This window comes from Acanthisitta chloris, unplaced genomic scaffold (assembly GCF_000695815.1).
Source record: "Acanthisitta chloris isolate BGI_N310 unplaced genomic scaffold, ASM69581v1 scaffold4388, whole genome shotgun sequence".
NCBI lineage: Eukaryota > Metazoa > Chordata > Aves > Passeriformes > Acanthisittidae > Acanthisitta > Acanthisitta chloris.
Genome location: NW_008686385.1, coordinates 126,278 through 149,034, shown reverse-complemented (window position 1 = coordinate 149,034; position 22,757 = coordinate 126,278). Strand labels below are relative to the sequence as shown.

The 22,757-nt window shown below is 36.1% G+C and overlaps 1 protein-coding gene across 1 annotated transcript in view; it reads left to right on the top strand.

The window, feature by feature from the left end:
• LOC103807365 (chromosome unknown open reading frame, human C8orf34) overlaps positions 1–22,175 on the top strand; it is a gene marked incomplete at its 3' end in the record, with an annotated part of 112,138 nt that extends 89,963 nt beyond the window's left edge. Inside the window, exons 9-12 of the mRNA XM_009080091.1 lie at positions 972–1,045; positions 11,296–11,416; positions 16,537–17,030; positions 22,082–22,175. Coding sequence (XP_009078339.1) covers positions 972–1,045; positions 11,296–11,416; positions 16,537–17,030; positions 22,082–22,175 — 783 coding nt within the window. The remainder of the gene's footprint in view (positions 1–971; positions 1,046–11,295; positions 11,417–16,536; positions 17,031–22,081) is intronic.
• Between the last annotated feature and the right edge of the window lie 582 nt (positions 22,176–22,757).

Genomic DNA, 22,757 nt, shown 5'->3' with positions numbered 1-22,757 from the left:
AGCTTTTTTAGATAATGGTCTGTTTCTGCGTTAGTGGAAAACTGTTGTTAGATCTGGAACATCTCTCCTGTAGATTTCAGATAAACTAGGTTCAGAAGTAGTTGGCAGTACATCTGATCTAACAGCCCTTAAAATATGCCTCACTTAAAGCAATTCCACCTAATAAAGCCAATGTAGTAGCTTATGTGAAATAATCATGTGCAACATCAGGCGCTGTACTGACTCCACTGGTAATCTGGATCTGGTTCTTATTAACCACTACACTAATTTCCCTCTAGCATAATGCTGCTGAATTGCAGCAAAAACGAGAGATAGGAATCAGGTCTCATGATCAAAGAACAAAAGGCACTTTAAATCTGCAATTTCTTTTCACTGCCCTAAACTATACCTCTTGAAATTGTTTATCTTTTCCATTGGACCACTTCACAGCAAAGAACTAAGGGAAGAACTTAAAAGCTAAGTTCTTGATTTTGATTAGAAGCATCAGTTTCGGTGACTGCACAGCAAACTTGCCCTGTAGATGCCAAGGCTGTCAGGTTTGTCTCTTGAATCAATCCTCCACTGAGCCTTGCTCTTTTTCTGTAGAGGTGGATGGGGAGAATGGCTGAGCCTTGGAAAGACAAATATCACCACTCCAAACTCCACTACTCACTTGTGTAAAGAACAAACAGTATTTAGTTTTAAGAGTAAAGGTAATAAATAACCTACAAGACACCTTGGCATCTGAAGGAAACTTGCTTATCACTCCAGTCACATTAGAGACACTGTTCCATGTTGCATTAAGCTTATAAATTAAAATCAGACATAAAATCAGACATAAATTAAAATCCATTAAAGTGTAACTGGAAAGTAGTGCATTTGCTGGAACCACTTTTGCCTTCTCAGCTGTTAATTTATGGACTTTTTTTTCAAAAATGACTAATGTTTACTTAATTAGAGTGATTCACTACTTTTCTACCTCTTTGGAACAGCTCAAGTACCTGGGGTTGAAACACTTACAGAAGATATTGATGAATTTCAGAGTGCCTCTCAAGTGGCAGGATCTGTAAGTATCTTCCCGTATGGATAATCCTGTAATTTTTAAAGATAGTTTTGTAAAAACCAGATTTTGCATAAAGATAAAAGTTGTGCTTGCCAGGACTGTCATCCTAGAGAGAAGAGAACTAAATTTACCTAATGCTTTTGAATTTTCAGTTCTCTGTCTTCTTTAATTTTAATTCTAGGAAGGGCAATATTTTGAAGTAAATTATTGTAATATGCTACAAAACTATCTGTTGTGAAACTTACACATCCAGCTCCCATTGAAAGTGCAGTCATTTTATACTATGTCTGTATGTATTTAAATGTTAGTCAAATATTCATTTTACCAGGTAATATTCCCTTTTACAAATTGAAGAGAACCTTGAACTCTGTATTTCATTACAAAATATGAAATTATAATATCTCAACTACAATTTAGGTTTTTGTTAACATTTACTTAGAAACTAATAAACAATAGGTGTCTAGTTAAAATGTATGCCTAGTTTATATGTGTTTTTTAAAGAATGCAATATTCTGCTTGGTAATAGTTGCATCAACATTTTTAAGAAAGTATAAAATTATTATTTTGATGCTAGTTGTATTAGACAAGGTGTTTGAATATAGGTTAAAGAAGGAATTGCTTTTTTGCTGGGGCAAATAGCTTGATGATAGTTGTTCTTGCAAAATTTTAGACAGGTGTAAGAGGACACTAATTCCTGTTCAACCATTGCAATACTGGTTTATGGCACACTTTAGTGTTGGTAAAGTGGAAAGTAAGGGCTGAGCATTTGTTAGCTAAAGAAAAAAAGGGCAGTATGAAGAAAGAAGAAGAGTGGCAAACTTGTTCTGCAGTCTTTCAGGCAGCTGATTAAGTAGTACTACAGTTAAATAATATTGAACATAGAGTATTTCTAACCAGTTATTAAAGCAGTTGGCAGATATGGAGTTCCAGATAATTCCTAAAGCTTTCTGAGAACCTGGAGCACAAGGACCTCACAGAGCATTTGCAGATATTGGGCAAAAGGCACAAAGAACAGAACATTAGTTGCCTTTCCTTGGAACTTCTTTCTCAAGTCCCCTTTTTGCTTCACACTAACTAACATAGAGGTATAATAAATGTTGCAGCATTTTCTGAACCCACATTTTCTTATTGATTTGGACCTGCAGTACCAACTTTGATTTATCAGTTTTGCAGACATGTCGCATAGGGAGAGAGGAACAAATGAATGGAATTACATAGAAAAATAAAGGTACAAGGAAAACAAAAGATCATCATGCTTATTAGCAAAATCTTGTTACAGAAATGTACAGCCTTCAACTGAATAGTTTTACATATATGCTCTCTGTGTATGTGCTTCGGATTGAACGAACAATCCGTACCACTGTCATTTAATGCTCTGCTGGTTCCAGGCTTAGGTGAGGTTGCCTGAAGGAGTGCACTGCCAGAGGCAGGACTATTGCCTGCGCTGTGTCCCTGAAAGTCACACTGGCTATTGCTGTTATTGCCAGTGCTGCAAAGAGAAGAAAAGAAGAGAGTTGCAACTATTGCTCTGCTCACCTGTCCGCTCCTCAGGGCAAAGGCAGCTCTCTTCACTTCCCCAAGCTCTTGGAAAATTCCTTTGCTTAAGTTTCCAAGGAGCCAGTTACTGTTAGTTCATGTGCCTTTTTGTGTGTATAGTGTCCTCAAGCTCTTGCTTAAATAGTGCATAGCTAGCTGATTGTGTACTTTTGTCTCTTTGAAATGTCTTGGTATTCAGAATAAGATTCAGCTATCCAACACTCTCTTTGTCTGTAACTCCAAATCTCCTCAAAAGGAAACAAATGATCCAACTGTTGTTGCCTTTTAGGGCTCTGAAGGAGGGATCTGTTCCATGGTCACCTAATAATTTTCAGTGGGACTTGATCTTTAACAATCTTGATGTATAAAATATAGAGGTAAAACTGAAGTTCTGCATAGGAAGGTGGTGGAGATAAATGCATTCTTGCAATGGATTCCTACAAATATTTCAAAACAGTGAGAAATATGTCTGTAAAATTACTTCAGAATTGATACCAAAATACATTCTCATTACTTGAATGATTTTCAGATATTATATGAGATACAAGATGAGGGAAAAATAGAATAATAAGTTGATCAGGCATTTCTCATAAATTGGACAAATTGGTTCATGGCATTCACTCAAATGTGCATATTACATGTCAAAATTCCTGATCTGGTTCGAGGTGTGCAATGTTTAATATCGGTACTGCATTCCAATAGGGTAATTTGAGTCTGTTGCTAGTTAAATGGATCATGATAATAAATTTTTCTCTACCAATGTATATTTGAACAATTTTCCTCTAAGGTGCCTGGGCCTTCAGAGGAGAAGTGTTTTGAGAAAATTGTGGGATAAAGTAGCAAGAATTACATATAAGAATCTTTAGAGAAGGACTGTGTGGGTTCTTTTTTTCATGTCCCTTGTATGAGTCCACATGTAAGATCTTTGATGTAGATGCTAAAACAATCTGGACACTAGAACTCAGAAGAGATAGGCAACATCTATGTCTATAACATGGTTCGTGTAACTTATCCTGTGGTTACATTATGCGTTTCTTACAGCATTGCATATGTTTACTTTTCTATTTCTGAGAAATCTGGAAGGTTTTATAGTTAGACGTTTTTCTTTAAATCTCTTTAAACAGAAACTTTTGCTACACTATATTTTTCATTGGAAGAGTTAATATTTAAAAAATTGAGAACCTCGATTTTTCAGTGCTGCACAATCCCAAACAAGGCATTCTGAATGAATAAGTGAATAAAGCCAGCAAAAAGCTGGTTGAAGTATTTACAGGAATCAGCACTTTTCCTAAGTGTTTTGCAAGAATTCAAAGCGGTCACAAGCATTCAGAACATCCTTAGAGATCCTAGTTTACTGCCTGGCTCATTTTTCTGACAAATGTTTAATGTAATAAAAAGTGCTAGGCAAAATGCAAAGATTTTTTTCCTTGAGATTTTTTGCAGTGTGGTGAACTTAGAGTCACATTTTACTTTATGTTTCTGTAAATGAGTTTTATAAATATTTGCTAGCAAACTTTAAGAAAACACAGAAGTGATACTAGGAAAATGTAGACAGGAAAAGTGAGCTGGAATTCTGGCAGAAATGGAAAAGACAGGTATCAGGGGAAGTTGCTAAATTTACAGTGACTAATAGAAAGAAAGAGGGCACATACACTGGGCAGATCACATAGAGTAGCCTTTGCCTTCCCATCTGAGTTGCTTCTTTTAGGATGTGGATCTAACAGGACTCATGCTTAGTTTTGGGGTTTTTTTTAAATGTGAATCTTTGCATTCAGTCATCTTGCCTTTCATGTGCACATAAAAAGGTATAATTTTCTTTGCAAATTATCCATGTAAGGCAAACCAAATGTAACAGAAACTGTGGAAGAAATAAGTTGTCCTATTGCAAAAGGCATTTCTGCATGAATTTGCCTTGGATTTTTGCTCTTTATTACTGTGAGACAAATACTGTAATGAAGTATTTTATAAGTGTTTTGTTTTAAATAAATTTTCTCCTGTTTTCCCTACTGCTTTGGAACTTTTAATTTGCTTTCCTAGAAGCAATACAGACATGGATTTTCTGTGATAAATGTGTACATTCCTTAATGATAATTCAGTCTGTGAAATGACTTGAGGCTTCAAGCACAAGGTAAAATTAAGCTTTTATTCTTGCTATCAACATCTGTTGAATACAATAATATTTCAGTGATACATTATTTTAATTCTAATTGTTAGAAATTTTCATAGCTTTTCCCACTATTTTCCCTTAGAAAAATACTGAGAAGTAACTCAATTACTTGTAGAAATTTGAGTGTAATCGACAACTCTGAACCGCGCAAACTTCTGTATTTAACTACATCTATAAATTATTTCCTGGATTGGGGTCATTGTTTAGCATTTAGCATTTCACCTGATAAAAATAATCATTTTAAGTTTGCACTGTCACATCAGGAACAGCAGCAGTACTACCTTTGAGGTAGTATGAGTTATAAAGGCCTTATTTATATATTTTACACACAAAATTAGTGTGCTCTGATACACAAGTTTTCAAATCCAAGCAGAATTTTGTAATTATGTGGAAATTCAGGCACTTAAAGTTAAACTTTTAAGTTCGAATTTACATCTTCTGTAAAAATGATAACAGATAATATTAGATCACTGCGACTCTTCCAAGGCTAGTCAGAAAAAAACCCATGCAAATGTGTAAGTTTAACTAATATTAGCAAAATTAATAATACAAGATAGTAGAATAACATTATCAAGGTTCTTGGGAAATAAGTGATAATTCATGCAAGCAGTTAAGTAGTTTGAATTACATACCTTGAACCTCTTCGGTTGAGACCTCTTCTATGTGAAAGAAATTCCATAAAATAGACATAGCATTTTGTATATAGAGCTGCAAAAAAAAAATAATTATTTCTTACTTTTAAAATTAGCTTTTGCTTTGGGGAGCACCTGAAGTGCTTAAAAAAAAATTCACTTCTTACCTGCTGGTATTCTTTTTGCTGGTATCATGTTACGTATTGCAAAACTTGAGCTGCTCTGTGTGCCTGCCTGACCCCAGGGCATGGCAGGGGTGCCACATGCTCCTGGTCTGAATCCCAGGGCTAAGGACTGTTTCCAGAAAGGCTCCTGCTTCTCACAAGGTCAGTTCATCAGCATCACTGGCACATGTTGCATGCAGCATGTGCTTTGTGCTTCCAAGGAGATCTTACATGGGCAGACAGAAGGGCGGATTTATTCTTGAGTGAAAATTCTCTTGTTAGAAAATATTTAGTCCACTAAAATTTACTTTAAAATTGAACAAATATTCTGAACTTTAGAAAAATATGTGTAAAAAAAACCCCAATGAGTGCCTTGTTTTTATCTGTCTAAAATTTTGGGCTCTTGGGCATGACCGATTCAGAAATATTAGTGCAAATACCAGTAAATAAAACAGAACTGAAGTTTAGAAAAAAATATTCTGTTTGCATTTCAGAAACTGAAACAAATGTGATTTGCAGGTGCTTCCCACTTGCCTGTAAACAGGAAAACTATGTGTAAGTTAACTCAAACTACCATTTTTTAGTGTAAGGTTTAGCATAAAATGTGCTGGTTGATTGCCATGAGAAGCAAAAAGCTTGTCATTTTAGTTACATGGCATTTCAAATAGAGCAGGCCTAATGTAGAAGGTGGGGATTCGAGTTGGCAGCCAGTATTGCAGCACAGCTCTGACAAGGCTTGTTATTTTTACAGTGTCAAACCCCTGTGTTGACTAGCTCATCTTATGTCCTTGAACAGACTATGGAAGCTGAAAGATGAAATATTTAGTGAACTCTTACAGAAAGTACGTTTGAAGAGTCTTCCAAGAAAATACGGCACGAAATGTTCTGCTGCATGTATTACATCTGTGCTTGTCAGTTGCTTGGTCAGAGTGGAAGGGAGACTTGCAAACAAATTGTTCAATAAAGAGAATTGCTTTTTTTTTGTATTTGGAGGGATGTCTGTCAAATGTGGCTATTTAAGATATTTAAGCTGTTCAGCAAAGAACTTATAGGTTATACATAGAAAGCTAAGCATGGTTGTATATGTTACGCTTTTGTCTCCTGAAGTTACAAATAAATTTTGCACTGGATTAGCAAAGCTATGTAGAAAAAAAAGTTCAATATAAATGCATTGCATATATTTACGACTTGCCAAGAACTAATTAATCGGGTTTTACCTTCTTTTCCTCATCTAATTGTGATTATGCAAATCAGATAATCTTTAAAAATGAAGAAGTGCTTTCACTTCTGAGGTGGGGAGTGTTCCCACAGAGATTGTGCATGTGCAAGGACATACATGTGAGTACTTGGGTATTTTACTCTGAAACAGGCCAAAATTACGTAGAAATATGTGCTGCATAGTTTATTAACAATTTTTATGGCCAGCAAGAATTAGTAACTTATTTTCTAACAAGTACTTGATTTCCAGGCAATGTTGTAGGTAAATTGGAGCCCTTACTCTTGGTCTGAAATGGTGTACCTCTGTAGTACTCTCCAGGTGTCACTGGGTATTACACAGCCATGTCAATTCAGCTTGATAGTGAGATCAAGACATTCACACTTGCACTGGTGTTTTTTTTGGGAGAAAAAGTATACTGATGTGTGCTGTGTAACACCTCTGCTGCAGATTGAAGCACATATAGCGATCTTGGGAAAGCTTTCTTATTATTCATGACCTCCTTAATTGTATTTCAGTTCCACTGTGCCATTCCCCGTACACAGACACTGTGTATTTTCCAGAAGTTCAGGGAATCAGTGAAGGGAGGGGTTACCTTTGACCTTATTTTTTGTAATTTTTTATTTTATCAGTTATATGGCTAAGGGGTCTAAGGTAGAAAGAAGCATTAATGAATGTATGTGAAGAAATTATGATGATCTATAAAGAAAGCCACTTAAGAAATGGACACATAGTTTACCTTAAAAGTTGACAAATGTACCCTGAGGACTGTTTGAATAGATTTCTGGCACAGAGAGGCTCTGCCCCACCTTCGAAGTTTGAAGGTGATGAGCAGGACCCGGGGTTGTTTCTACAAGTTAGAAAGGCAAGAATGTCTTTCAGGAACATCCTCATATATTTTTAATCTTGCTAATGTAAATAAACCATTATTAAAATTTATGTGAATATTTATAAATCTTAATGAATGAGCAAGGGCAATGGTAGTTTGGAAGACACTGAAATAATTGGAAGGGCATCCATGCACATACTTCATATATATATGCTATATTTTTAAACTACTTTCATTCTGCTGTCATTATCATTAAAGTCTAACTTAACTGACATTAGTGTTTTATCTCTGCAGTTCCTGGCTAGGACACAAAGGATAGTCTTTGGTGGAGTGGAATAAGAATGTTTAAATAAATTGCTTGCAAGCCTGAATTTCTTAAGTGAGATATCTGAACTGCTGTCATGCATCTAGTGGAGGGAAGGGGCACCAGGGAATTCTGCTAGAGCTGTACAAATTCATTTATCCTTGCATTTGAATTGACATGCTTCCAAAGCCTTCTTGATAACATCCTCTGCTTTCAGCTTGTGTTTATCTTTTAGGAATAAGGCTGTTGCATAAATTCTGTGCTGGAGACACTGAGGGGCTCTGTGTTTATGCATTTTTCACCTAGATGAACTCTAAGTCTCAAAATGTTAAAAAATGTTTTTCTATGCTCAGTGTTATTTGGAAATATAAAAAAACTCACTACCTGAGCCTGTCTGCAAAAACATTGCGCGTTATAGCCCTGAAATATCTAGCTTTGGAGAAAGAACAAAAAATGGTTACAGTGCAGTTTTAATGTCTTAATAAACTCTCGTACTATTTTTTTCTCAGTTCATTAGTCTTTTCTATCAAGTAAGCGTTTGATTGGAAGGTGGTATTATAAGCACATGATTTGTCATCAAATTAAATTGTTAATATTAAATGTCTCATCTTCCATAACTACTATGACAATACTGTTCTGGTCTTTTGTGAAGCTATGGCCTGACAAAATGTCATAACCTTATGATATTACATAAAACAGAAGAATGCACAGGTAGAGTGACAAAATTTGAGGGAAGAATTCATCCAAAGTTATTTCATTAGTTTCACAGGGTGTCGGAACTGTGTATCTGAAAGGAAGCTTGTACATATAACTATATGTAATGATCGAGACTGAATATATGTAAATGTATTTGTTTTGAATCATATACAAGATTAATATTTATTCTTTGAAAGAATGTTTACATCTGTGCAACATCCAGTACTGTGCACAAACTTGTATGGCATGTGTATACCTGTCTTTGTGTCTCTGTGTGTGCTTATACTCAGGCAAATCTATATGGCTTACATCAACTTAGGTAAGATTTAAAAACCCGTACTGAAACACAGAAAAAGATATTACAGACATTTGATGATCTTTATGGTTTGGAGTCTCCTAATTGGAAGTGATTTAATTTAAACATCCCTCAGGTTTTTATAAATGTCTAAAGCACTATCATGATGGCTACCATTAGAGAATGATTTTTCTCCATTTATCTCAGATTCTACTAAGACAGTGGAGAACTTCCTTTACTCAGACAGTCACCTTAGTTTTATGCGTTTTATATGACCACTGTGCATAAAGGAAAGAAGTACAGTAGAGGAAAAGACAAAGTGTAAGAAAAAACTGCAGAGGTTTGTAGAAGAGAAAGATAATTCCATTTTATTTCCAGAAAATAGGGCATGGGAAGTGAAACCTTCTCGTCAAGCTATCATTTGGAAGTTTGGTTAGCAAGTTACTGAAAGCCAATACTAATTTACTGTGATAAGCTTGAATAGTCCAACTTAGAAGAGCAGTTTGGTCTTCAAGTATTGCCATAGACTACTGACTAGTTTTTATTCCATATTTCTTCAGTGTTGTATTTATGCATGAAATTGTATGTTCAAAAAGGATTAATTCTTATAACCTTGGGGATTTTTTTCCCTGTAGACATTATTGAAGTCCTGCTGTTTTTTCCTAGATATGAAAATATGCACTATAAAATGTATATAAAAATGTCCTTTTTCCACCATAAAAATTTGGGAACAAAGTATATCCCAAAACAGATTTAAAAATTAAAATTTTGGGGGTTTGTTACAGGCTCCTTCCCATCTCTTATTTATTTTCATTTATTTCAGAGGAATTGATCACAGAATATAATATTCTTCCATTGAGAGATGGATATGGGGTAACTAACATCTACTTGAAATAGACATTTAAAATGTGAGTAATTTAATAGAGATTAATATTCTGTAGTGACCTCAACAAGACAGATTATTATTTGGATGGAAAATTCACAATGAGGACCAAAGTGACTAATGCTCAAAATCCCTTGGGGGAACAGTTGAATCAGGCCTAGTAATATGTCTGAAATAAATGTATTTGCAAGATATTTGCAACTCAGTTCACTTCCGAGTAATTTACTGTTTTATTCAGCTATTCCTGTGTATTTACCTGGATTAAATACAGGTAACTTTACCCAGAGCAGAACTAGTGTAAAAAATAATTGGCAAATAAAAAAGCCTGTTGTTAGTGTTCTAAAAATGTTATGAGTTAATAGCAACAGAATAATCTGCAGCTTCAAACTATTTTGTACACTGGTAAATATGACTGGGTTTTTTGCATACACATGAGCAGCATTACAGTATAGCTGTTGCTTTATAAATGTGAATCAGTGTTAGCATATTCAAAAGATGCATGGTGCATAGTGATCAGTTGCATACAAGGCAGTGTTTCTATGGAAGAGATTAAAAGTGGTGTAAAATATATCCCATGTAACATTTTACTTCTGTAGAATTATGCTTGCATTTCTAAAGGGGAAGGCAGCTCCAGCCCCACAGACTGTGGAGCAGCAGAGCCCTGTGTGCTTCTGTGAATGGGTCCACCAGTTTGAGTCTTCCTCCTCTTCTCGTTCAGCATTCTCCTTGAAATTGCATCAGCATAATGTCTTTGAAATCATGGCCTCTCTCTTAAATTTGTTTGACATTTACCGAAAGACTCTAAAATTAATAAGAGTGAATGACAATGAAAGCATTGTGTAAGCCTTGTGTCTTTAGGAAACTTGGGAAATCAACAAAACCCCATAGACTACAGATGAAATGTTTTGGTGAGGTAATAAAGTAAATTTTACAATAATTTCTTGAAACTCTAATAAGTGGGTTCCAGATAATGCAAATAATTTTGAATTCCACAGTGTTCAATAGTGAAGAGACTGGGGAGATGATCTGTTTGCTGGCAGCCCTTTCAAACATCTATGTTGCCCTGATGATTTAGTTGCTGCTCCTGAAAGGAATACTTCTTGCAGTGCTAAAACAGTACTGGTAATTTTGATTAGGAAGTTCTGTGATATTCCCAGAAATGCTGCTTTGCAGAGATACCATGCCAAATGTTACGGTAATTTAATGTAAGTGCAACCTCCGCTAAGTAACTGGAACTGCATGGAATGTAAATCATTGAAGAATTTGTCCTGTTATGATATCTCAGCATGGAGGAAGAGCTTGTATGAAGGTATATATTTGAGTTACTTAGGACTGCTGGTTTTAAGTAATGCCTACTATCTATTTTATTCAGGGTAAGACATATTTTGTAGTATTTTGTGTAAAATTTTATATATTCAACATAAAAAGCACCAGATCCGCTATTCTAAATGAGTACACCACTCTTTTTATTGTTTCATATAGAAATATGAAACTAGATTAAAAGTATTCCCTTTTCTTTTTTTCTGTGTAGTCTCAGACAGTCTGGACCTTGGATGCCATGAGTGTCAGACCTGGAGGTTCCCCAAGACAGAAACTCCTAAAGGACTCCTTAGCAGCTAAAGAACTTCAGACCATGGAGAAACACCTAGCTGGTACGTATGGTAGCAAGGGATGATAAAATGCCTAGCAATACTCACCTAGCTTCTTCTGCCAATATTTTAGATGAAGGAAAAAATTATCTATCTCACATACTGATGAAAACAGATGGAAACTTCAAACTTCCCTTTTTCTTCATTGACGAAAACACAAGTATTGTTTTATTTGTAGATGTAATGAACTTCACTATAGTTCCAGTGAGTATAGTACTTAAACAGCAATTAAACTGTGTTAATTATAATGTGGTCTGACAGCTTAATAACACACGTTTTTGTTTGTTTTTGTGTTTCACCAGGACTAATGCAATAAGGGGGTACTGATGTTTTACCTGCTATTAAGTAGTCTTTAAGAAAAGGCTGCAGTGGACCTTTAGCTTGAAAATAGATTGTTTTGCAGGAAAAGGACACCTTGTTCATGAGACTTCTGCTTAATGAAGTCTGTTAATTTGTGTGCAGTGGAACATCTGCAACACCTTTGTTAGGGTAACCATTTCTGATAGGTCAAACAAAAAGAAGTGGGATTTTTGCAATAAAATATATTTCAGAGCTTCATAAAAATTAATGAAGTATATCCTAGCAATTTGTTGTGTTTTGTAATCAATATTTTCTGTCTTCAGCTTTTGTTATAAAGTATGACATAGACCTATAGCATGGTAGTCCTACATTATGTATGCTATTTATCATACAGTGAAAGCTTAATGGGCCTATTTGATGAAAAGTAATGCAGACCTGGAACATAAAGCTTAAAGTGAAGCTAGAAATGAAATTTATCTGATCTTTCTTTCAAGTCATTCAGAGAGTGAGGCAGAGAACTTAACATCCTCAGTGTGATTTTTAAAAAGATTTTGGATATTTATCCTTCAAAAAATACTGGTGTGAAAGGCTTGGCAGCTGTATCCTCTTTAGAGAGAGGTACAGCACTTAGATGTCTGCCTAGGGCTGTTGCAGCTGAAGTCAAGGCAGAAGACAAAGGTATGAGGACAGTGAGAGAAGCTCTGTAGGAAAAAAGGTTTTGCTCATAATGGAGCAAAACTAAAAATTGTGATATATACAAATGAAGCTATTTTAGGTGGGTTTTGTACCTGACAACAGGAGTGCTGTCATTCAGTTTCTTTTTTTTTGTCAAGTTCTAAAATCTTACAGCTATCAGAACTCTAGCCACTGCCAAACTAGACTGAAAGATTTATGAGCCCTCTCTCTAAGCTGAAACTGCCAGAGACATCCAGTGGGAACTAGGATACCAGCAGACCAATCTGTGGTCATCAGGTTTCTGCAGTGTAGCAGAGACCTAAGTACCCCAGGGGCCACTGCTACTGAGGTAGCACTTGTCTCCCCTTATGTTGCTGCAGCTGTCACTCAGGAGGGGTCTGGTGAAGATCTCCCTACTTCAATTCCTAACTGGTTGCCTTTCGATGGTCATACAAACTGTTCTTGTATGCAGTATGCTATGAAACATGCAGTTCCTTTAGATTTCCCTTGTAATAACTACAATATTCAGTAGAACAGAATCTTAAGTACCTAATTGACCATAAGCTAACTCTGAAATTCAGTCTGCAGTTGTGTGACCTGCAAGGTCTTCTCTTGCAGATCAATGCTTTTCCTGTCATTTGGCTTGGGACCTGTTATTTCAGTAACGCTGTAACATGAGGTTCAGTCATTCTACCATTCAGTAATTTTCATCTGGCTGAGAACTTCATATGAAAACAACCAAATTCCTAGACATTGGGCTATTGTATTCCTCATAATTCATGTACTATTATAACACCAGTGCTGCTTGAGACAATTATTCCCCTCACAGACAAGCATAACATAGTTTCCATGAAGAATCAGTTCAGAGTACCTCAGATAATAATGCTATGGGTTTGCTTAGCCTTGTCTTAGACATTTGCAAAAGTTCAAGTGTCTGTGATATCAGCAAGTCTCCTTGTTTCAGTTCTTTTTCCAAGTGCGCTGGAAACTATTAATTCTATGAAATGACTGCCTATCTAGGCAGTCATTTAGATGCCTGAGTTATGACTTGGATTACCTGTGTAATGATGAAATGTGATCCCCTGTCTCAGGTACACTTTCTTAAGGGGCCCAGCTTTCCCTTATGGGCTATGTGCTGGATAAAACTCACTCCTAACATAGGGCACAATTTGCTGCCTGTACCTAAGTTAGGGACTAGCACCAACTGCCAGAAACTGCCTCAGTACCTTGATATTTGAAAGCAGCATTTTTGAAAGACCAGATATTGAGGCAATCAGTTTTCTTTTCCTTCTCTACTTGTTTTTGTCTAAGATCCAGTCTCTTAAGTTACTGTGGCTGCTTTATACCCCATGCAAGTGGAGAGTAATTTTTTTTTGTAATTGATTGCACTATCTTGCCAATTTGTTTTATTACACTGATTCTGTGGTCTTTGGATACTTTTAGAATATATTTTATCACAAGAAGAACTGTTAAAGGCATTAAAAGTTTGTAAGTGCATTGTGAATCATATCCTTAGTCTGGTATTTTTGATATGAAAGAAAAATGGCTTTGTGTTGCTTTGTTGCCTGCATTTTATTTTCCTTTAAATGACATCAACAAGGGATTTAAAAAATCCTAAGTCATAATTCAATTCAGTTATTTAATATGGATCAGCTAATACTGCAAATCCGGATATGTGAGATAATTTCTTTTTTCTTTCTGGCTGAAAAGCTGATATTAAAGCAAAATCAAACAGAGAATCTGTAAATAAAGCTGAAAAATTATGCTATGGAAACATGTTAATTATATGTAGAGAAATTATTAGAAAAATTGGTTTATCCGCAGGCTCAATTGCCATATGAAATTAAGGAAACATGAGCCAGAATATAAAGTTTACTTAACTCTTATTAAATCATTTAATATTCAGATAGTTTCTTAGCATACTGAATCATTATAGGGAACTTAGAAGTCTGTAATTTTGCAAAGAAACAGGCTAAGCCGAATCTTTGAAAGAATATATTCCTCATTTGGTTTAAATCAGGTAGTCCACATTGTCATTTATCGGCCTGTGAATTTTTGCCAGGCATCTTATAAGTTCTGCACCAAAAGAGGATTGACCAGCAGATCAAGGGGGATGATTCTCCCCCTCTACCCCACCTTTGTGAGACCCCACCTGGAGTGCTACATTCAGCTCTGGGGCTCTCAACATAAGAAGAATGTGGATCTGTTTGTATGAGCCCATGGAGGTGATCAGAGGGCTGGAGCACCACTGCTGTGAAGACAGGCTTAGAGGGTTGGGGTGCTTCAGCCTAGAGAAGAGACAGCTCTGGGGAGACCTTAGAGCAGCCTTCCAGTACATAAAGGGGCCTACAAGAGAGCTGGGGAGGGATTTTTTACAAGGGCATGAAGTGATAGGACAAGGGGAACACTTTTAAACTAAAAGATATTTAGATTAGATGTTGTCATGAAATTATTTACTGTGAGGGTGGTGAGGCCCAAAGAAGCTGTGGATGTCCTGTCCCTGACAGTATTCAAGGCCAGGAAAGATGGGGCCCTGAGCAACCTGATCTAGTGGATGGCATCCCTGCCCATAATGAGGGCTTTGGAACTAGATGATCTTTAATGTTTCTTCCAGCCCAAACCATTCTATGATTCTATGAAGTTCCAAAGTGAAAGTATAATGGAAGAGTACTTCAAGACATAATAATTTCAAAATAGAATCAATGAGAAATATTTTTAACTGTGTGCTAGAAACAATAACTATGCTTTGAATTTGCTAACAGCAAAACATGTAATCTTAAAAAAGCTGAGAGACATTTTTATCTGAGGCTTTCACAACTATTTCAGCTTTACTAGCTTTCCTAGATAGCATTTGAATTATGTGGAATGTGTTGTATTAGACCACTAACATGAAATGGACATCTATTATTTTCCTGTTTTCTAAGTGTTATTATAAAATATGTTAATGTTAAAGGTGACCCATCTGTAATTATTTAACATACAGCATTCCTTTTATGCATACTGGTAAACACAAGTGAAACAAAATCTCATTTCAGAATATGAAGTTTGGAATCTGTTTCTTTTAGGACTTTTAGAACCTGTAGTTATTGTTATCAAAATTTTAAAATAATGCTTATTTTATATAACTTTGTTTTATAGGTGTTTAAATCAGTAGAGCTGTGTTGATTTACAGCTTCTGGGACTGTGACTTCTATAGTTTAATGGGAAATGGCATTGCTATTTTAAAGATAATCAACTGTCTCTGTCAAAACCAAATTACAGCAGAATACATGCCAGTGAGAGTGAAAATTCACATCAGTAGTGTAAGATAAAATAAACTTGAGTAAACTGTTTCTTAAGCTGGGTATTTGTATTTGCAAGGACTTTCAGTATGTTAGTGATGCTAACCTGAATTCCAGCCACTCTCACCTGACTTTGGTGGATATACCTGATTTAATTCATTGGAAACATTAATATGATTTAATTTAATTCAGGAGACACTTTTCATTACTACCCCGATCTGTTTGTTTTTAAATAAGTTTTTATTTCTTATGGCTATGTGAGGGGCAGGGATTGCACCACCAAGGCTTTTTTTCCTTAGACTCTAGATGTTGGTGAGCCCATGGCCTGCTGTGGCACTGATGGCAGGCTGGCGCACAAAATTCAGGTTCAAACAGAATCACAGATCCAGATGTGCCAGAGTTCAAGGGTTATTACTCCCAGAGTTTTGGTTGGACAACAGACAGCAAGGCCAGAAGCAAAAGTCTTGCCTTGACCCAGTTGAGCTGAGGATGGTACTTTCAGGTCACTGCTCCTTCTTGGTTTAATGCTAATCTTGGTTCTGTAGTAAGTATGCAAAAGCCATGGAGAGACAACTTTGATGAAACGAGAGATTTTTCTAGGTTGTGTTGGCATTCAATAAAGTGGTAATATTTCAGTTCTGCAGGATATCTGAGTTTGCAGTAAATCAAATGTAAATAAGCTATAAGGAAATGCTTGCCAAACGTGAGCTGTTACTTCTGATGCCTTTTATGTTAAGCATGAATAGATTTTCTCTGCACAGCTTCAAGTTGTCACTTACATTGGAGAAAAACTGTAAAACTTTTAAACCAGAGAGAAACAGACATTGAGTTTCTTTTTCTGTTTTGTTTGTGTGTGTGTGTGCACAGACATTGAGAAGGACCTAGCACTATGGGAAGAAGCAAGGCTCTCAAGAAACCCTACTGTCCAACACCATAGTGTAGTTTCATCTGACAGTCAAGGCAATCTTCAAGCTGCACAGGGCCAAACCCCAAGGCCTCAGGTGCCATCTCTGACAGCAAAGAACATTCAGCTCCAAGGGAACAAATCACCACCGCTGCCTCCTAACAGCAGAACACAGGTCTCCAGTGTCGCAAACAGTAGACCTCCAACACCCAGTGCACAAACCAACAGGCCATCAACACCAGGGAGCAGACCTGTGACCCCAAATAATTTGTTTTCAAGGCCTCTTACCCCTAGCAACCAAGGAAACAGGGAAAGCATCATTAGCATGCAAAGAAGCAGATCTTTGACATCTAAGAGCCAAATGGGGAGGACCCTCAGCGCTGCTTCAGGGCTGTCTGTGCAAGTGAGTGGAGATGTTGTTGGAACTGTCACTACTCAGAGAAGCAGTTTATCAGAAGTAAGATTTTCAATTTAATGTTTTTGCTATGTTTAATAACGTGAAGGCTCGATTGCGTTTTATGTTCAAGTAACATCAGCATACCTAATGTAACCTACTGTGCTGAAAAGAGCTTGAAATATAATGATGAGAAAATTAGCAAGGAAATACTGCTCAGCTTTGAGAGGTGCTGATTAAAGAATGTCAGGAAATCACACTCAAACACTTGTGCCCTCTAAATTTACCACGAGCTCTATAGGGTTTTGTCTGTATGGTGCATAGCAGTTTTATTAGCCTTACAGTTTCTAAGAGGTGCATACCTCTGGAATATTAAACACAACTTTATCTTATCTTTATGTTCCTGGGTTGGTTTTTCATCCTGCCACACTGTCTATGCATATTTCCTTGGTCTACTTTTTATTTCATTTTTTGGACACGTTAGAATGATTAGTTAGGCAATTGCTGAATGGACAGATTTTTCCAAAACACCAACTGAATTGCAGGAGAAAATGTCCAACATTGTTGAATCACTGTCTAGTACCATATCCATGTTAACTAGGCTGATTCACAGCATAAAAACTCCCTGTCCTTTATTAATGGCTTTTACAGAACTATTTTTTATTCAAAACAGAACAGAAAGTTAAAGTACCTTGCAAATTCTGAGTAGGATTTTCCTCTGCTAACCTTACCTGCCTTAAAGATAACTTCAGTGTGTAGGCAGTAGAAATAAAAGCACCTGTGAAAGAATAGCCCTGCTGTCTATCTCAGATACATGCCTTACAAAGGTGAGTCTTTTCTCAGGATATGCCAGTCCTTCTATACTGATTTGAGAAGGATCTATATGTCTAGATTGCTAATTTTTTTAATGGAGGAATGTGTTAGTTCCCACCATTATTACAGATCTCTTCGTAATCCATTTGTCAAAGCCTGGAGACCTTTATTTCCAAGACTGAAAATTATATCATACCTTTAGATAATTGTTTCTGAGAAGTATCATCTGTTTTAATAATCTGTTGGGTGTGATGCTTGACACAATGTATTATCAGTCTAACGACTTCTAAAAAAATTTTAAAATGTTGTTTATAATAATGTTGCTTAGAGGTGCTTGTAGGAAGATTAGAGATTTGATACTTAATATAATCCTGCAATTAAGTATATGGCTCCATTATTTGTTGTGAAAGAAAGGAAATGAGGCACAGACATAAAACTAAAGAATTTGGGGAGGAAATCTTACTTAGATTTGGTGGTGAAAACAATCCTTGTCATTTTGGTGTTTGAATGGCAGTGCACTAATCCCATCACTTGAGCTACTTCTTCACTTAGAATTGGATACCCATCTTAAAGACATGAGAACTGAAAGTGACTACAGTTCTGGTAAAAGTTTCTTCACTGCCAGTTGATATATTTTCAAACCAAAAATTTTCCGAGTATGTAATTGTAACACATTTATTTTTTGACAAACAAAATCCCTTTGTCTCCTGTTTTGAGGTATGGGTATGTTTGTGTGTTAGAATTTTCTCACATGCCAGAATATGAGAATTGAAATGAATTTTTGGCTAAAAATACTCAGAAGAAACGAAGGGTTTAATTGTCTTCCACTAAATTCTTTGCTCCTCTTTTTCTTTCTTTTAAAGCAGTCTTGTTCTTAACTGATACATAGTCATGTGATGCCAACTATATTTATTGTATGGACTCCCAAAAGTGCCATGTAATGAGCATTGCATCTCCACAGAGTGACGTCCAGTCTGCCTGTCACTTCTGATCTTTCCTGTAACAAAACAGACAATTAAAAATGCTTTCTTCCACAGCCTTTCTGTAGTTATAATAACCAAGAGTCACATTTCCTTTGCTGTGTCTTGTTACTTCTGTTTGCCAAAACTGAATCTTTGCTGATGGCTCTTACAATAAGTGTCCTGTTTATATACATATATATATATATATATTATGTATGTGTGTGTGTATGTCTCAAGAACTTTAGGAAATTATCAACATTACTATCCTGTTTTCCAGTTAGAATAGCATGTCCAGATTCAGCCAGCAAGCACACTGTAAAGCTGATGTTAAATCTCAGCATTTCTATGCAGGATCTTACCCTCTGTTATAATCCCTTCTAGAAGTGACAAAGTCTTTTCTTTCTCTTTGCTCTCTGGGTACAATAGTACCTTGGCTGCTAGTGACCCAGCTCAAACCCTATTTATCCTTTCCTGACATGCACAAGTGACCTTTGACATAATGGAAACTCATCTTGGGACTGGCTCTACTTCCAAGAGAACTGCTAATATATGTTCATACTGAAGACTGCTGAGTTGTAAAGGCCCTTGGATATCAGAAAGTAGCTGATAGAGGTCTGACTAATCTGCTGCTCCCAGCCTCATCTTTGGAGTGTTATACTTGAATCTTTGGGAGCTCTTTTAAGATGTCTTTGCCCACTAAAGTTCCTGGTCACTTAGAGAAGTGGATTTAGACAGAACATACCCAGGAAATATCTGTTCAGTGACATTTTTTGCCATGTTAGAGGTTTCCTCCTATTTGTGGCCATGTGTTTTCATTTTCTTCTGTCACAGCTTCTGTCCGAGTATGGAGACAAGTTTTAAAAGGGCAAAGGTGAGCTGGGGTAGGAGAAGAACAAGAAAGCTCTGTTTGTACTTTTACAGTTCGCACACATATAAAACTCAAGGCTGATACTGTAATTTATTTTGCACCTTTCATTGGAGGTTTTGTATCCTCTTCCTGTATAAAACCAGTAAAATAAAAGAAGGGAAATTGCATTTATTCTTCTTAGCCTTATGGTGTCAGCTGGGAATTTCTACTAGATGTGAATACACTGTGGTTATATTGCCAGTCCTATAGAAGATACTATGATAAGACTTGGCAAATAATTTTGCTTCCTTACTCTTAGGTGATGTTAATGGAATTGACCAGTACAATGTTGATACATACTTGATGAGAGTAAGTCAGTTGAAAAGAATGTGATTACTGGCTGCCAGGGACATGTTTTATCATAAGAAGCTTGAATTATTTACTTATTTGCTTGTTTATTTGTCAGGTATTTTGACATATCTCTCAATGCCTTACATATGCTTCCTAGATTGTAAAGTGTTTTAGAGCAACATTAGTCTCAAATACAAAAAAAAATACTACTAATAAATACAATTCAAAGGTCTTCTCAAGTTTTAGCAAAGTTCATGCTGCAGCATGGGTGGTTTTATCATATTATAGCGCAAATCTTAAATAATTTGGCAAGTACTTAACATATCAGCTCTTAAGAACGTTTTGGGGTTTTTTAATGCTCAAGACCTATAATGATCTGAGATTCTGTGGACAAGTTTCTGCCTCCTGGCACACATAGTATTACTAACTTCTAACAGGTGTATTTTATTATCAGCTCTGTTCAAGGCTGAATTGAATTAGAGCAAAGAAATGCTACCTAGAGAAATAGTTTTATTATCTCTATAAAGCTCATAAATCAAGGTTCCAAGTCCTTGGGCAGAGATACTTTTATGCATGTACCTAATCCTTTGGTGTTTTGTATAAATTGAGAAAGGAATGTTGAATTCTGCTTATCTCTTAGGATGGATTCCATTAAGGTGACACAGTTCTGTGGTAGTTGTCAATAGCCGCTGAGATGAAAATACTAGACTCCCTTGTTTGCCATTTCATTTTCTGAACACTTGGAATTTTGCAATCACTACATCTATTCAGATAAAGTGGTATTCAGTAGTCTTTATTGGTCTGCCATTGTTAAGAGCAGGAAATTTCAGCTTATTTAAATGTAGCATTGATTAATACAATTGTTACTTCTACTTACTGGGGTATGGAACATCATGTGTGATGAGGACTCTCTTTTTGGTCAGATACTTTCATTCTGTTCTGCTGCCTGGATCAGGTCTTTCCTCTTTGTTTTTGGAAGATTAAAAAGTACGTGGGTCAGTGTGAGAGCCACTCACCCCTAACTGCAAGAATCCTGTTCCATGAGCCAAAACACATTCAGTGCTGTAGTCAGCAATCTTCTCAAACACAGCACAGAATTAACAACTTACTCCCAGTGAGTGAGACCTGGATTGCAGCCTTTGCTCTCCAAAAACTGATTTAATCAAGCCCGGTTTCTGTTTTAAAATCAGATAGCCTAAGAATAAAATTTATGCTGTAGTGCAATGCAGTGCAATTTAACTTTGAATATGTAGATTCTGCTTTTAGCTGATGTAAGAGAAAACAGGACTATTAACCCCTACTTTGTTGGGTTTTTTTCAAGAACTTATAAAAATCTGGCCAGTAATTTTATGATATGTGCATTCCAGTCTCATCTCTCCCCTCAAATACTGCAATGGAATGTGTCAGAGTATGTTATATGTCTCTGTGGTATACATGCTCACATACATATGTCTGTGTATGTGCATGGAAAAATATTTTTATGTACATACATTTATACATTATATAAAAGAGGAGGCAATTGTAAAACATTTCTAAAAGCATATATGCAGCTGCATATGGATTTTTAACTGTGTAAAACATTTATATTTTGATGTTTTATGGTATCTTGGAAACAAAAGTTTCCATAACATTTTTCCTTCCTAGGCTTTCTCCCTCTCCAATAAAACCATAGGTTCTAAATCAAGTTTCAGGTTCTCATTGTTAGTAGATTAGAAACAGTGACAGTTTTGACAAATCAAAGCCTTACTTAAGCAAATCATGTTTGACATGTCTAGGCAGTTTAAAAAACGGCAGGGACAGATGAAATATCTACAATAAAATTTTGTGCTGTTACTGCATTTCCAAGATGAGTATGTATATATCTGTCCTACCTCTCTGTGTCTATAGCAGATAGATACCTAAGTAGACCCTTCTTTTTTTTTCCCTCCTAGATAAATATATTAGAATTAAATAAAATAATTTATAAGGAGCCTGCATATCTTCTGCATTCTGGTTTTATTTCACAGCAAGTGGGTTTTTTGGTTTTTTTTATTAAAGGCTTTCTTCTCTCCAGTTAATTGAGGCTAGAGTGTTTGTTACAGTCTGCATTTATATAGAACAATTGTCTGCCATTTTGTCTAAAATAGATCTATTTGTGGCAGGATGAATTCTTACAACAGCTTCAACTTGCTCATCAACCTTGGATATTGCCGAGTGACACAGAAAGTGAAGGAGTGGATGCTGATCAAGACAAATGTAAGTATATTTGTTAGGACCCTCAAACTTTTAACTTCTCTTTTCCATGTCTTCAAATGCTGTGGAGATGTCAGACCTGCTCACAGGAGCTTTTCCCACAAGTACCAATTACTCATTTGTCTGAAGGCTGAACTTTATAAAGTTGATTTATGTAAGCTTCCCTATAGTTACTGAACAATGACAGAATGATCACAGATCACACTTTACTTAAGCGAAGCAAAACAATTTGTCTTGATATGTTAAAGTAGCAGTTCCAGAGAAGTAACATGAAGTTCAAATAGATACTCTGTTTAATAAATCTGTATTGACCAGCTTTAAAAAAAAAAAAGACTTTTAAAAACCCACCTCTGAAAAGTAGAGCATCCCTCCTTAGGCCTGCGACTCCAATTATCTCTATTTTGTCTGCATTCTTTTTAATTCCTCTGTAAGAGAAAAAATAAGTTCTTAATCACACAATTAATCCTTAATATCCTACGCTCTTTGAAGCATTTATCTAATCATGGAAGCAATGACAGAACAAGTAACAACCTATGATGGGGGCGAAGTCAGTAGTCCAGCTGAAGTGCTTGTACACCGATGGGC